General features: G+C 38.7%; 1 protein-coding gene across 3 annotated transcripts; it reads right to left on the bottom strand.

The window, feature by feature from the left end:
* Positions 1-4,410: 4,410 nt before the first annotated feature.
* Positions 4,411-11,727, bottom strand: LOC115005582 (reticulon-3-B-like). Of its 3 annotated transcripts, XM_029427460.1 has the most exons (9): positions 11,636-11,687; positions 11,378-11,505; positions 8,084-8,234; positions 7,906-7,962; positions 7,633-7,771; positions 4,882-4,951; positions 4,767-4,813; positions 4,622-4,680; positions 4,411-4,544 (listed from the first exon to the last, which is right to left on the bottom strand). In XM_029427460.1, exons 2-9 carry the CDS (start codon positions 11,466-11,468, stop codon positions 4,496-4,498), a joined length of 663 nt encoding a protein of 220 aa, XP_029283320.1. In that variant the 5' UTR covers positions 11,469-11,505; positions 11,636-11,687; the 3' UTR covers positions 4,411-4,495. The 3 variants fall into 3 exon arrangements, with proteins under 3 accessions (XP_029283320.1, XP_029283316.1, XP_029283317.1); XM_029427456.1 differs by having other exon boundaries at positions 11,378-11,727; XM_029427457.1 differs by lacking the exon at positions 7,906-7,962 and having other exon boundaries at positions 11,378-11,727.
* Between the last annotated feature and the right edge of the window lie 5,365 nt (positions 11,728-17,092).

Here is a 17,092-nt window from a genome sequence, read left to right as displayed (position 1 = left end):
CTGCCTCCCGAACACAAACTGGAAGCTGGTTCCACTGGAGAGGAGCTTGATAGCTGAAGGCTCTGGCTCCCATTGTACTCTTAGAGACTCTAGGAACTACAAGTAACCCTGCAGTCTGGGAGCGCAATGCTCTAGTTGGTTTATAAGGTACTATTAGCTCTTTAAGATATGCTGGAGCCTGACCATTAATTGCTTTGTAAGTCAGGAGAAGGATTTTGAATTCTATTCTGTATTTTACCGGGAGCCAGTGCAGAGCAGCTAATACAGGAGTAATATGATCCTGTCTTAAGCGACTTTTTGGGACAACCTGATAACAATGAGTTGCAGTAATCCAGCCTTCAAGTAACAAATGCATGGACAAGTTTTTCTGAGACAGGATGTGTCTTATTTTTGCAATGTTACGTAGATGAAAGAAGGCAGTCCTTGAGATGTGTTTTATGTGGGAGTTAAAAGACAGACAGATATATGTGTATATATATACACATATATATATGCATACACATATATATATATATATATATATATATATATATATATATACACATATAAATATATATACACATACATCCATCAATCCATCGTCTACCGCTTATCTGGGGTCTGGTCACGGGGGCAGCAGCTCCAGTAAAGAACCCCAAACTTCCCTTCTCCAGACCACATCCGCCAGCTCCAACTGGGGGATCCCGAGGCGTTCTGGGTCTTCCCCGGGGTCTCTTCCCAGCTGGACGTGCCTGGAACACCTCCCTAGGGAGGCGGCCAGGTGGCATCCTTACTAGATGCCCGAACCACCTCAACTGGCTCTCTTTTCATCACAACGGTGTGGTAAAGCGAATGCAATACCGCACCCGTTGCTTACGATTCTCCGGTCAATCTCTCGTTCCATCGTGCCCTCACTCACGAACAAGACCCCAAGGTACTTGAACTCCTTCACTTGGGGTAAGGGCTCATTCCCTACCCGGAGTAGGCAATCCACCGAATTTCCTGAGCCATGGCCTCAGATTTTGAGGTGCTGATCCTCATCCCAACCACTTCACACTCTGCTGCGAACCGATCCAGTGACTGTTGAAGGTCACAGACCGATGATGCCATAAGGACCACATCATCTGCAAAGAGCAGCGATGAGATCCTCAGGTCACCGAACTGCAACCCCTCTCCTCCACGACTACGCCTCGATATCCTGTCCATGAAAATCACAAACAGGATTGGTGATAAAGCACAGTCCTGGCGAATGCCAACATTCACTCGGAACGAGTCTGACTTACTGCTGAGTATTGGGAAGGGATTGGATGGCCCTCATAAGTGACCTCCTCACCCCATACTCCCGCAGCAAGACAGCCCCTCAACACCCAAAGCCTTCAGCATTTCTGGACGGATCTCATCAACCCCTGCGACTTTGCCACTGTGGAGTTGTTTGACTACTACCTCAGTGACTTCCAACAGGGAAATTGACGAGGGTCCCCCATCAGCTTCCAGCTCTGCCTCTACCATAGAGGGAGTTCTTCAAAGTGCTCCTTCCACCTTCTCAGTCGAGGTCAGCAGGGTCCCACCCTTGCTGTACACAGTTTGGATGGTTCCCCGCTTCCCCCTCCTGAGGTTCCAGACGGTTTTCCAGAAGTACCTTGGTGCCGACCGAAAGCTTCTCCAAACTTCTCCCACACCCGCTGCTTTGCCTCTGCCACGTCCTTCGAGTCCGTCGGTACCCTGCAACTGTTTCCAGAGTCCTCCCGGATAACGTAACCCAGAAGGACTCCTTCTTCAGTCGAACGGCTTCCCTGACCACCGGGGTCCACCACGGTGTTCGAGGGTTACCGCCCCTTGAGGCACCTAAGACCTTGAGACCACAGCTCCTCACCGCAGCTTCAGCAATAGAGGTTTTGAACATTGCCCACTCAGGTTCAATGCCCCCCAACCTCCACAGGGATGTCTGAAAAGTTCTGCCAGAGGTGTGAGTTGAAGATCTCCCGGACAGGGTCTTCCTCCAGACGTTTGTTTTTTAGCCAAGACAAGCTTTAGCTTTAGCTTTAGCTTTAGCTTTAGCTTTAGCTTTAGCTAAGCTAGCCCTGCCAGGACTATGCGCAGTAGTTCACCTGCACTACCCGTTTAGGCTTACCAGGTCTGTCCAGAGTCTTCCCCCACCCCTTGATCCAACTCACCACCAGATGGTGATCAGTTGACAGCTCCGCCCCTCTCTTCATCCGAGTGTCCAAAACATGCGGCTTCAGATCAGATGATACGATCACAAAATCGATCATTGACTTTTGGTCTAGGGTGCTCTAGTACCATGTACACTTATGAGCATCCTTATGTTCGAACATAGTGTTTGTTATGGCCATTTAGATCAGGGAGGCCGTTCCTCCCAATCACACCTCTCCAGGTGTCTCCATTGTTTCCAACGTGTGTGCTAAAGTCTCCCAGCAAGACTACGGAGTCTCCTAGTGGAGCCCCCTGCAGTGTATATATATATATATATATATATATATATATATATATATATATACACACACACATATACACATATATATATATACACATTGACATTTTTAACACCTCACTGGAGACATGCCACGTGCCAGCATGCTTCAAGGCCTCCACCATCACCCCATCCCCAAAGAAACAAGGATCACAGGACTAAATGACTACAGACCCGTCGCCCTAACCTCTGTGGTAATGAAGTCCTTTGAGCGCTTTGTCCTGTCCCACCTCAAAACCATCACAGACCCACTCCTGGACCCCCTGCAGTTCGCCTACAGAGCCAACAGGTCTATAGACGATACTGTCAACATGGCACTCCACTTCATTCTCCAGCACCTGGATTCCGCAGGAACCTACGCCAGGATCCTGTTTGTGGACTTCAGCTCTGCCTTCAACACCATCATCCCAGCTTTGCTACAAGACAAGCTCTCCCAGCTGAGCGTGCCTGACTCCACCTGCAGGTGGATCACAGACTTCCTGTCTGACAGGAGACAGCACGTGAAGCTGGGGAAACATGTCTCTGACTTCAGGACCATCAGCACCGGATCCCCCCAAGGCTGCGTTCGTTCTCCTCTGCTCTTCTCCCTGTACACCAACAGCAGCACCTCCAGTCACCGGTCCGTCAAGCTCCTGAAGTTTGCGGACGACACCACCCTCATCGGACTCATCTCTGGCGGGGATGAGTCGGCCTACAGGTGGGAGATTGATCAACTGGTGACCTGGTGCAGTGTGAACCACTTGGAGCTCAACACTCTAAAGACAGTGGAGATGATAGTGGACTTCAGGAAGAGCCCAGCCACACCTCACCCAATCACCCTGTGTGACTCCCCTGTGGACACAGTGGAGTCCTTACGCTTCCTGGGCACCATCATCGCCCAGGACCTGTAGTGGGAACTGAACATCAAAAAGCACAGCAGAGGATGTAATTCCTGCGGCAGTTGAGGAAATTCAATCTGCCAAAGACGATAGTGCACTTCTACACTGCCATCATCGAGTCCATCCTCACCTCCTCCATCAACATCTGGTACGTTGCTGCCATTGACCGGGATAAGGTCAGCGTGTCATTCGCTCTGCGGAGAAGGTTATCAGCTGCAATCTGCCATCTCTCCAGGACCTGTATGCCTCCAGGACCTGCACGCCTCTAGGACCTGCACGCCTCTAGGACCTGCACGCCTCCAGGACCCGGAAGCGTGCAGGTAAGATTGCAGCAGACCCCTCCCACCCTGGACAAAGACTTTTTGAGTCACTTCCATCCGGCAGGAGGCTGCGGTCCATCAGGACCAAAACCTCTCGCCATAAAAACAGTTTCTTCCCCTCTGCTGTCGGCCTCATCAACAAAGCCAGACACCCCCACTGACTGTCTCTCCCTCCCCCCTCTACACGTTACATTAACGTACTGCTTATATTGTATATTGCACATTGTCTATAGTCTTTATTTTGTCCCTTCTGTCTATATATTGTATATATTGTTTTATAGTTTTTATATATTTGACGATTAGCATCTACGTACCACAGCAAATTCCTTGTACGGAAACTTACATGGCAATAAATATGATTCTGATTCATATATACACATATATACATATAAATATATATACACATATATATATATATATATATATATATATATATATATATATATATATATATATACATATTCAAAATATATATATTTATACAAAATATATATACATATACACTACATGTATGATGAATTTATTACCGGCATCACAACTGAGCCGCTCCACAGAGAAACTTTTCAAATGTATTTCCAGAGATTACAAAAGCAAAAGGTTTCAGTTTCTGAAAACTTCCAAAATAATCTTCTAGAGAAAAATAATCTCAACAAACTTTATTTCTCCTGCAGATCTTCACGTGCACAAAGAGGAATGTGAAATTCCCTTGAATGTGGAGAAACAAACGCTGAGCTTTACTGTTGTTTTCTTATCAGTCAGGATTTTATTACAGCAGGTGATTCACTGACAAACAGGGAGGGGGGGGGGGGGGGTTCAGCATGTGCAGGTCACTCTGCTTTGGTTCTTCTCACAGCTCCAGGTAACCTGTCCTGCAGCCTGAAACACAAACACTGTCTGTCAGGGTTTGAGCTGCACAATGTGCGCTGAGTCTAATAGAGAATATATAAACTCACTTGTGCAGCTTCTCCTCCACTCTGGACCGGATCAGCTCGATGTACCCGTCAATCTGTGTCTTTGTGATACAGTTATAACAACCTTTAATGTTTGTCTCCACATTGATGCAGGTTCTGTTAAAAATGTCATATTATTCTAAAGTACCTTTTTTTTCTGGTAAATCAGTGGCGTGGTGAAGAAAATGATGTCAGCTGGAAACAAAAGAAGAGTTTCAGTTTCTACAGATTTAAATCAATGAGTAAGCGAGAAGAAGTCCTACCGAGGATCAGGATGGTGACTCCATTAAAGATGGCTCCAACATACGTCATCATCCACATGACAGCAGCCAGCTGGTACATTTAGAGAGCATTTAGAGAACATCTGAATTTCTAGAGCAGTGGTCCCCAACCACTGGTCCGCGGACCGGTGCCAGTCATTTGGTACCGTGCCGCACAGAAAGCGGAAAGAGGTTTTACTTTGAAAAATCACCAGATACATCTGTCTGTGCGTCTGTGTCTCTTGACATGTCAAGACGCTCGTCTGTCACGTGATACTTGACTTCAAACATTAAGCCCACAAGCAACAATGAGGCTAAACAAACGTCTTTAAAGAGCTTTGAAAAGGGAAAAGACCCAATGAGGAGACATTTAAAGACAACATCAGGAGTCCTACTTAAAATACACGTTTATCGCTCCAGGTGATTCTCATGCGCCGCTCTGCACAATATACAGGCTCGCACATGAGGCAACGACGCCTTCAGAACTGCACCCGGCGTTAAAAGACGAGCCCTGGGAGTTGTTTTAAAGAAAGAAACATGAACAAGAAGGACATAAAGAATGACTGATGGCACCACATCAACACCTGCGAGTGCACGGAGAGCGTCATACTTAGTGACTCACCTGTCGCTAAGAGAAGAAACCTTTTACCTCTGGTGAAGACTTTATACCTCTATATTGGACCGGCTCGTTAGGGACAGAAGCTCCCACTAATTACTAATTCAGCTAATGGTTAGTTTATGCACTTTATATTTGTTTTTATGGCGGCCGTATCATTTTATTCCGTCATTCCGTCATTCCGTTAATCCGAGAGAGAGAGAGAGAGAGAGAGAGAGAGAGAGAGATGATAGATAGATAATAGATAAATAAATGATAGATAGATAGATAGATAGATAGATGATAGATAGATAGATAGATAGATAGATAGATAGATAGATAGATAGATAGATAGATAGATAGATAGGATAGATAGATAGATAGATAGATAGATAGATAAATGATAGATAGATAGATAGATAGATAGATAGATAGATAGATAGATAATGATAGATAGATAGATAGATAGATAGATAGATAGATAGATAGATAGATAGATAGATAGATAGATAGATAGATAGATAGATAGATAGATAGATAGATAGATAGATAGATAGATAGATAGATAGATAGATAGATAGATGATAGATAGATAGATAGATAGATAGATAGATAGATAGATAGATAGATAGATAGATAGATAGATAGATAGATAGATAGATAGATAGATAGATAGATAGATAGATAGATAGATAGATAGATAGATAGATAGATAGATAGATAGATAGATAGATAGATAGATAGATGATAGATAGATAGATAGATAGATAGATAGATAGATAGATAGATAGATAGATAGATAGATAGATAGATGATAGATAGATAGATAGATAGATAGATAGATGATAGATAGATAGATAGATAGATAGATAGATAGATAGATAGATAGATAGATAGATAGATAGATAGATAGATAGATGATAGATGATAGATAGATAGATAGATAGATAATAGATAGATAGATAGATGATAGATAAATAGATAGATAGATAGATAGATAGATAGATAGATAGATAGATAGATAGATAGATAGATAGATAGATAGATAGATAGATAGATAGATAGATAGATGATAGATAGATAGATAGATAGATAGATAGATAGATAGATGATAGATAGATAGATAGATAGATAGATAGATAGATAGATAGATAGATAGATAGATAGATAGATAGATAGATAGATAGATAGATAGATAGATAGATAGATAGATAGATAGATAGATAGATAGATAGATAGATAGATAGATAGATAGATAGATAGATAGATAGATAGATAGATAGATAGATAGATAGATAGATAGATAGATAGATAGATAGATAGATAGATAGATAGATAGATAGATAGATAGATAGATAGATAGATAGATAGATAGATAGATAGATAGATAATAGATAGATAGATAGTATAGATAGATGATAGATAGATAGATAGCTGATAGATAGATAAGTAGATAGATAGATGATAGTGATAGCCTAATAGCTAGATTAGATAGATGATAGATAATAGATTAGATAAGAAATAGATAGATAGATAGATAGATAGATAGATTAGATAGATAGATAGATAGATAGATAGATAGATGATAGATAGATAGATCGATAGATAGATAGATAGATAGATAGATAGGATAGATAGATAGATATATGATTTGATAGATAGATGATAGATAAGATAGTGGCTAGATAGATCGATAGATAGATAGATCGATAGATAGATAGATAGATAGATAGATAGATAGATAGATAGATAGATAATAGAAGCGATCGATCGATAGATAGCTCGATAGATAGATAGATCTGATAGCTAGAATAGATAGATAGATAGATAGATAGATAGGATAGATAGATAGATAGATCGATAGATAGATACTTTATTTATCCCGAGGGAAATTCAGGCATCCAGTAACTTAAAACATGACATACAACAATTACCCATCTACCCCCCCCCCCCCCCCCGCCATTACAAATGTACATTTCAAATAAGACTTAAAATAAAAAATTTAAGTAAAATTAAGTGATAAAGTGATAAGTGTTAGAAATACAATAAAACTGTTATAAATACGAAGTGAAAGTAAAAGTACAGGCTGTTGTGATTTTAAATTGAATTCTAGAGGACATCTGAAACATTTAGAGAACATTTATAACAGTAAGTCTGACCTTCAGTGAATCAACCAGATCCTCCACCAGCACCAGTCTCCTGGTTTGACTGCTGAACCAGTTCAGATGGATCAGACTCTGATCAGCCAGCAGACGGACCGACTCGCAGGACACAGAGATATCCCTCTGAAGCTGGGACCTGGGGGGAGAGAGGAGTTTAGGGGGGGAGGAGATGGAGGGAGGAAGAGGATGAATGATGTGGATAAGGAGGGAGGGGGATGAAGGAGGAGGGAAGAGGTGGAGGATGGAGGTGGTTCATACTTCAGTTGTTACCTGAATGGATGACCTTCTTCTGATTTCTGGACGGCCTGAAGGACTGATTTATAAACTCTGCAGACAGGAAGCACACACACACACACACACACACACACACACATACACACACAGCTAACTCAGGTTTGTGTGTTAGTGTGTGTATGTGGCAGCAGGAGCTGCTCTGATTGGTCCTCACCTGAAGGTGATGGTGACACAGAGGCAGGTGAGCAGCAGGTAGGACACCACGCTGATGACAGACAGTGTTGCCACGGACACGAGGATCAGCAGCGACACGCCGAATGCCACCGCCGACTTCTTCGGTTCTTTCCAGTGACCGAGCTGTAAGGCTGCGGAGAGACGCCAAGACTCAAGACTCATGAATACGTTTTTCTGTCATCAGCACCACAGTTGTTTGTAACTAAAGGTCCCGGCTCCTTCAACAACATACTTAAGACATAAAAATAAATAAAACAAGAAACATAAAAGTAAAATGCAGGAATAAGAATGTATGTAGATTAAATACTGTACAGTTGAATAAATACTTCATTACTGTATTGAAATCACATAATATAATAAATTATTCCTGAGATTTTCTGAAACACATTTGGTGACAATTGCTCAAAATTTGTAGAAGTAGCAAAAAGAATAACGTAGCATTCAGCAACACAAAACATGATGGCGACTGACGAGTAAATGAGATCAGACATGTGATTCAATCCAAAGTAGACAGTCGAGTTTAAAAGAAGCTCATTTTAAAGCTGATAGACGATCCTTCCCTGCAGAACAAGTAGGACCGAATCTTTCTTTCAGGACGCAGAGGATGTCAGAAGTGTGTTTCAGATTATAGAGTTTGTATATTTGCACTAATGTAAACATTACTGAAGCTTCTTCTATTGTTTGCTTCAGAGACCTCGAGTGTTTAATCCTCCTGAGATCCAGTGAGAGAAACCTGGTCAGGTCATGTGCTTCATCGTAAAGCAGCTCACAATAATAACTTTCAGCTGAGCAGCTCAGATAACAATGAAGCTTTGTGACGCAGCTCGACTGTTCCAGACGTTTCTGTTGGATTCAGAAACATCAAGTTTGATAGTCGGAGCTGCACAATATGTTGGTTTTATCATCATTGCAATGTCCTGCGGTTCTGCAGAGCGTCAACTCGTGCAAAGAGCTTCAGTAGAAAACTTTCAAATGTAAATGTTCAATTTATCCAACAAAAATTTGTTGCATTTTAGCAGAACTGAGTAACTTTAGTATCGGTGCCTGCAGGGAGACACGGCTGGTGTGTGGCTGCGAGCTGCATCATGTGACTTTACAAACCATGTGGAACAAGTTTCCTCTGAGGAAAAGTGTAAAGGTGCGAAAGCTGTGATGTGATCGGCCATGACAGTTAGGCTGTAATGCATCAACTATAATAAAATAGCCTGACCACCGTTAGGAAAATATGTAATATGCAAGAATGTTGTTGAATATCGTGCAGTAACTATATTTCTCGCGATAGATAACCAGATATTAAAGTTAGTCTGACTTTCTGTTGCTAAAATACAACAAATTGCTTGTATTAAAACAATTAAAGACTATTATTTAACTTAATTATATCTGAGCTGTATATATAGACATTATTATTATTAATGTAACTGCTTAAACACAAAATTTATGTTTTAAATAGTCCCTCAAACACTAAACACTGCATCTTTAAACGCAATCTGTAGTGTTCTGCCAGCAGCGGTCTCTAGATGAAAACAATAGTAAAGGTTTGGTGCAGTGGTGCATCATGGGAGTTCTTCTCTCCTCTGATTCAAAGGTTCCTCCTGCACGCTGTTCGGCTGCTGCTAACGTTTGTCAGCTCGTTTCTGTGAGAACTTAAGATCCAGACGTTCAGGACTAAAATCCTTCATCCTTCAAATATAGAGTTAAAAACACCAGGATGTAGAAAGTGTCTTAAAACTGGATAAACAGTCAGTTTATGAAGCTTCTGGCTACAAACACAACGCTGACGCAGCTCAAAGTGGAGACGACGCCATGACAGGAGAGAGAGGAAACGTTACCTTCAGGGACATTACACATGTCTCTGTCTCACTACATATACAACACAGGACTGATGACACCATGACAGGAGAGAGAGGAAACGTTACCTTCAGGGACATTACACATTTCTCTGTCTCACTACATATACAACACAGGACTGATGACACCATGACAGGAGAGAGAGGAAATGTTACCTTCAGGGACATTACACATTTCTCTGTCTCACTACATATACAACACAGGACTGATGACACCATGACAGGAGAGAGAGAGGAAACGTTACCTTCAGGAACATTACACATTTCTCTGTCTCACTACATATACACCACAGGACTGATGACACCATGACAGGAGAGAGAGGAAACGTTACCTTCAGGAACATTACACATTTCTCTGTCTCACTACATATACACCACAGGACTGATGACACCATGACAGGAGAGAGGAAACGTTACCTTCAGGGACATTACACATTTCTCTGTCTCACTACATATAGAACACAGGACTGATGACGCCATGACAGGAGAGAGAGGAAACGTTACCTTCAGGAACATTACACATGTCTCTGTCTCACTACATATACAACACAGGACTGATGACACCATGACAGGAGAGAGAGAGGAAACGTTACCTTCAGGAACATTACACATTTCTCTGTCTCACTACATATACACCACAGGACTGATGACACCATGACAGGAGAGAGAGGAAACGTTACCTTCAGGAACATTACACATTTCTCTGTCTCACTACATATACAACACAGGACTGATGACACCATGACAGGAGAGAGGAAACGTTACCTTCAGGAACATTACACATGTCTCTGTCTCACTACATATACAACACAGGGAGTTATTAAAAATATTTTAATGCAGAAATATTACAAGTTTAAATAAACTTCAGCCAATCAGCTGCTGCACTCACTGATCAGCTGTTCTGGAGCTTTCCACAGAATCACATGCTGAGCAGGAGCAAGTGCTCAGATGTTTTATTGCAGTACAAATACGAATACCAGTGAATACCAGTGAATACCAGTGAATAACAGTGAATACCAGTGAATAACAGTGAATATCAGTGAATAACAGTGAATACCAGTGAATACCAGTGAATACCAGTGAATAACAGTGAATAACTACAGTAAACATTCAAACATTCAAAAAGTAAAAGTACAGAAGTTTCAGCATCAAAACATAAAAGCACCAAAAGTCATTCTGCAGAATATATATATTATAATTACTGTTCATCACTTTAAATAGCTCATTTTAATGACTTTATATACTTCAGAGTAGTTTATAATACATCGTTGAATTCTTTACTATATTTTGTATTATGAATCTTATGAATCTGAATCTGAAGCTTTTAGTTCAGTAAACAAGTTCAATATTTCTCTCAACAGTAAAAGAAGCAGAAGATCAACTCAAAGCTCTTTCAGTACTTCAGGTGTTGAACAGGTGGATCTTACCTGAGCGTGTGAGGTCCCTGAGCGAGGAAGACGAGCAGTTGTTGGATGATGATGATGAAGAGTCCGAGCAGCTGCTGGTTGAGTCGGCCATCTTCTCCTTCTCTTCTGTGTGCAGGGCTGAAGTTTCTCTGCAGGTTTGAAGTGCTGTCTGAGCGACCTCTGACGTCATCACAAGGGGCGGGGCTTACATGGAGGGGCATGTCTGCGGTTCTAACTTTAAAGGGACAGTTCACCCCGAATCAAACATGTTTCTCTCACCTGTAGTCAGGATGTACACGTGTCAAGTCAACAGGACTCCAGCTGAAGATGATCAGCAGTGTCACAAGTCTTTCTACCGTGCAGCTGCAAGAAAGGATCACTTTTCTAAGATTATCACAGAGAATGTTGGAAATTCTAGAATACTATTCTCGACTATTAACCAACTACTGAACACCGCCCCCACCCCTCCGCAGTCCTCTGCATCAAAGTGTGAAGAACTCACATTGTTCCTCAATAATAAAATAACTTCAATCAGAGCCAGCATCACTTATAATGCAGACACAGAGAACATCTGCAAACATTGTGATGTAACCATGGGAACATTCACCTGTATCACATTAACTGAGCTTCATGAAACTGTGATGGAATGTAACTCCTCCACCTCTTGTGTTGACCCGATACCTACAGCATTCTTTAAGCGGATATTCGACAGCATTTCAAGTCACGTCCTAAATATTATAAACACGTCTCTTCTAACGGGCATCTTCCCAGACGTCTTCAAAACAGCCGTTGTAAACCCTTGCTAAAGAAACCTAACCTAGACAGTAATACGCTGACCAACTACAGGCCAATATCTAACCTTCCAAATGGTAATAAAGGGTAATAAAGGTCAGTAAAGGTGAATAAAGGTGTTTAAAAGGTAATAAAGGTAAGTAAAGGTGAATAAAGGTGAATAAAGGGTAATAAAGGGTAATAAAGGTAAGTAAAGGTGAATAAAGGTGAATAAAGGGTAATAAAGGTAAGTAAAGGTGAATAAAGGGTAATAAAGGTAAGTAAAGTGAATAAAGGTGAATAAAAGGTAATAAAGGGTAATAAAGGTAAGTAAAGGTGAATAAAGGGTAATAAAGGTAAGTAAAGGGTAATAAAGGGTAATAAAGGGTAATAACGGGTAATAAAGGTAAGTAAAGGGTAATAAAGGGTAATAAAGGTAAGTAAAGATGAATAAAGGTGAATAAAGGTGAATAAAGGGTAATAAAGGTAAGTAAAGGGTAATAAAGGTGAATAAAGGGTAATAAAGGGTAATAAAGGTAAGTAAAGGTGAATAAAGGTGAATAAAGGGTAATAAAGGTAAGTAAAGGTGAATAAAGGTGACTAAGGTGAATAAAGGGTAATAAAGGTGAATAAAGGTGAATATAGGGTAATAAAGGTGAATAAAGGGTAATAAGGTGAATAAAGGGTAATAAGGTGAATAAAGGGTAATAAAGGGTAATAAGGTGAATAAAGGGGAATAAAGGTGAATAAAGGGTAATAAGGTGAATAAAGGGTAATAAGGTGAATAAAGGTGAATAAAGGTGAATAAAGGGTGAATAAAGGGTAATAAGGGGAATAAAGGGTGAATAAAGGGTAATAAGGTGAATAAAGGGTAATAAGGTGAATAAAGGGTAATAAAGGTGAATAAAGGGTAATAAGGTGAATAAAGGGTAATAAAGGGTAATAAGGTGAATAAAGGGTAATAAAGGGTAATAAGGTGAATAAAGGGTAATAAAGGTGAATAAAGGGTAATAAAGGGTAATAAAGGTGAATAAAGGGTAATAAGGTGAATAAAGGTGAATAAAGGGTAATAAAAGGTAATAAAGGTGAATATAGGGTAATAAGGTGAATAAAGGGTAATAAAGGTGAATAAAGGTGAATAAAGGGTAATAAGGTGAACAAAGGATAATTAAGGTGAATAAAGGTGAATATAGGGTAATAAAGGTGAAGAAAGGTGAATAAAGGGTAATAAAGGTGAATAAGGTGAATATAGGTGAATAAAGGGTAATAAGGTGAATAAAGGGTAATAAAGGGTAATAAAGGTGAATATAGGGTAATAAAGGTGATTAAAGGTGAATAAAGTGTAATAAGGTGAACAAAGGGTAATAAAGGTGAATATAGGGTAATAAAGGTGAAGAAAGGTGAATAAAGGGTAATAAAGGTGAATAAGGTGAATATAGGTGAATAAAGGGTAATAAGGTGAATAAAGGTGAATAAAGGGTAATAAAGGTGAATAAGGTGAATATAGGTGAATAAAGGGTAATAAGGTGAATAAAGGTGAATAAGGTGAATCAAGGGTAATAAAGGGTAATAAAGGTGAATAAAGGGTAATAAGGTGAATAAAGGGTAATAAAGGTGAATATAGGGTAATAAGGGGAATAAAGGTGAATAAAGGTGAATAAAGGGTAATAAAGGTGAATATAGGGTAATAAGGTGAATAAACGGTAATAAAGGTGAATAAAGGTGAATAAGGGTAATAAAGGTGAATATAGGGTAATAAAGGTGAATGAAGGGTAATAATGTGAATAAAGGGTAATAAAGGTGAATAAAGGGTAATAAAGGGTAATAAGGTGAATAAAGGGTAATAAAGGTGAATAAAGGGTAATAAGGTGAATAAAGGGTAATAAAGGTGAATAAAGGGTAATAAAGGTGAACAAAGGGTAATAAGGTGAATAAAGGGTAATAAAGGTGAATAAAGGGTAATAAAGGTGAATATAGGGTAATAAAGGTGAAGAAAGGTGAAGAAAGGGTAATAAAGGTGAATATAGGTGAATAAAGGGTAATAAGGTTAATAAAGGTGAATAAAGGGTAATAAGGTGAATTAAGGGAAATAAAGGTGAATAAAGGGTAATAAAGGTGAATAAAGGGTAATAAGGTGAATAAAGGGTAATAAAGGTGAATATAGGGTAATAAGGGGAATAAAGGGGAATAAAGGTGAATAAAGGGTAATAAAGGTGACTATAGGGTAATAAGGTGAATAAACGGTAATAAAGGTGAATAAAGGTGAATAAGGGTAATAAAGGTGAATATAGGGTAATAAAGGTGAATGAAGGGTAATAATGTGAATAAAGGGTAATAAAGGGTAATAAAGGTGAATAAAGGGTAATAAGGTGAATAAAGGGTAATAAAGGGTAATAAAGGTGAATAAAGGTAATAAGGTGAATAAAGGGTAATAAAGGTGAACAAAGGGTAATAAGGTGAATAAAGGGTAATAAAGGTGAATAAAGGGTAATAAAGGTGAATATAGGGTAATAAAGGTGAATAAAGGGTAATAAAGGTGAATAAAGGTGAATATAGGGTAAGAAAGGTGAAGAAAGGTGAATAAAGGGTAATAAAGGTGAATATAGGTGAATAAAGGGTAATAAGGTTAATAAAGGTGAATAAGGTGAATTAAGGGAAATAAAGGTGAATATAGGGTAATAAGGGGAATAAAGGGTAATAAAGGTGAATATAGGGTAATAAAGGTGAATAAAGGGTAATAAAGGTGAATAAAGGTGAATATAGGGTAATAAAGGTGAAGAAAGGTGAAGAAAGGTGAATAAAGGGTAATAAAGGTGAATATAGGTGAATAAAGGGTAATAAGGTTAATAAAGGTGAATAAAGGGTAATAAGGTGAATTAAGGGAAATAAAGGTGAATAAAGGGTAATAAAGGTGAATAAAGGTGAATATAGGTGAATAAAGGGTAATAAGGTGAATAAAGGGTAATAAAGGTGAATATAGGGTAATAAGGGGAATAAAGGGGAATAAAGGTGAATAAAGGGTAATAAAGGTGACTATAGGGTAATAAGGTGAATAAACGGTAATAAAGGTGAATAAAGGTGAATAAGGGTAATAAAGGTGAATATAGGTGAATAAAGGGTAATAAGGTTAATAAAGGTGAATAAAGGGTAATAAGGTGAATTAAGGGAAATAAAGGTGAATAAAGGGTAATAAAGGTGAATAAAGGTGAATATAGGTGAATAAAGGGTAATAAGGTGAATAAAGGGTAATAAAGGTGAATATAGGGTAATAAGGGGAATAAAGGGGAATAAAGGTGAATAAAGGGTAATAAAGGTGACTATAGGGTAATAAGGTGAATAAACGGTAATAAAGGTGAATAAAGGTGAATAAGGGTAATAAAGGTGAATATAGGGTAATAAAGGTGAATGAAGGGTAATAATGTGAATAAAGGGTAATAAAGGGTAATAAAGGTGAATAAAGGGTAATAAAGGGTAATAAGGTGAATAAAGGGTAATAAAGGGTAATAAAGGTGAATAAAGGGTAATAAGGTGAATAAAGGGTAATAAAGGGTAATAAAGGTGAACAAAGGGTAATAAGGTGAATAAAGGGTAATAAAGGTGAATAAAGGGTAATAAAGGTGAATATAGGGTAATAAAGGTGAATAAAGGGTAATAAAGGTGAATAAAGGTGAATATAGGGTAATAAAGGTGAAGAAAGGTGAAGAAAGGTGAATAAAGGGTAATAAAGGTGAATATAGGTGAATAAAGGGTAATAAGGTTAATAAAGGTGAATAAAGGGTAATAAGGTGAATTAAGGGAAATAAAGGTGAATATAGGGTAATAAGGGGAATAAAGGGGAATAAAGGTGAATAAAGGGTAATAAAGGTGAATATAGGGTAATAAGGTGAATAAACGGTAATAAAGGTGAATAAAGGTGAATAAGGGTAATAAAGGTGAATATAGGGTAATAAAGGTGAATGAAGGGTAATGTGAATAAAGGGTAATAAAGGGTAATAAAGGTGAATAAAGGGTAATAAAGGGTAATAAAGGTGAATAAAGGGTAATAAGGTGAATAAAGGGTAATAAAGGGTAATAAAGGGTAATAAAGGTGAACAAAGGGTAATAAGGTGAATAAAGGGTAATAAAGGTGAATAAAGGGTAATAAAGGTGAATATAGGGTAATAAAGGTGAATAAAGGTGAATATAGGGTAATAAAGGTGAAGAAAGGTGAATAAAGGGTAATAAAGGTGAATATAGGTGAATAAAGGGTAATAAGGTTAATAAAGGTGAATAAAGGGTAATAAGGTGAATTAAGGGAAATAAAGGTGAATAAAGGTGAATATAGGTGAATAAAGGGTAATAAGGTGAATTAAGGGAAATAAAGGTGAATAAAGGGTAATAAAGGTGAATAAGGTGAATAAAGGTGAATAAAGGGAAATACAGGTGAATAAAGGGTAATAAGGTGAATAAAGGGTAATAAAGGTGAATAAAGGGTAATAAAGGTGAATAAAGGTGAATAAAGGGTAATAAAAGTGAATAAAGGTGAATAAAGTGTAATAAGGTGAATAAAGGGTATTAAAGGTGAATATAGGGTAATAAGGGGAATAAAGGGGAATAAAGGTGAATAAAGGGTAATAAAGGTGAATATAGGGTAATAAGGTGAATAAACGGTAATAAAGGTGAATAAAGGTGAATAAGGGTAATAAAGGTGAATATAGGGTAATAAAGGTGAATGAAGGGTAATAATGTGAATAAAGGGTAATAAGGGTAATAAAGGTGAATAAAGGGTAATAAAGGGTAATAAAGGTGAATAAAGGGTAATAAGGTGAATAAAGGGTAATAAAGGGTAATAAAGGTGAATAAAGGGTAATAAGGTGAACAAAGGGTAATAAGGTGAATAAAGGGTAATAAAGGTGAATATAGGGTAATAAAGGTGAATATAGGGTAATAAAGGTGAATAAAGGTGAATATAGGGTAATAAAGGTG

Source organism: Cottoperca gobio, unplaced genomic scaffold (genome assembly GCF_900634415.1).
Source record: "Cottoperca gobio unplaced genomic scaffold, fCotGob3.1 fCotGob3_324arrow_ctg1, whole genome shotgun sequence".
Classification (NCBI taxonomy): Eukaryota; Metazoa; Chordata; class Actinopteri; order Perciformes; family Bovichtidae; genus Cottoperca; species Cottoperca gobio.
Note: the sequence above shows the minus strand (reverse complement) of the source record. Positions and strands in the feature narration are given on the sequence as shown.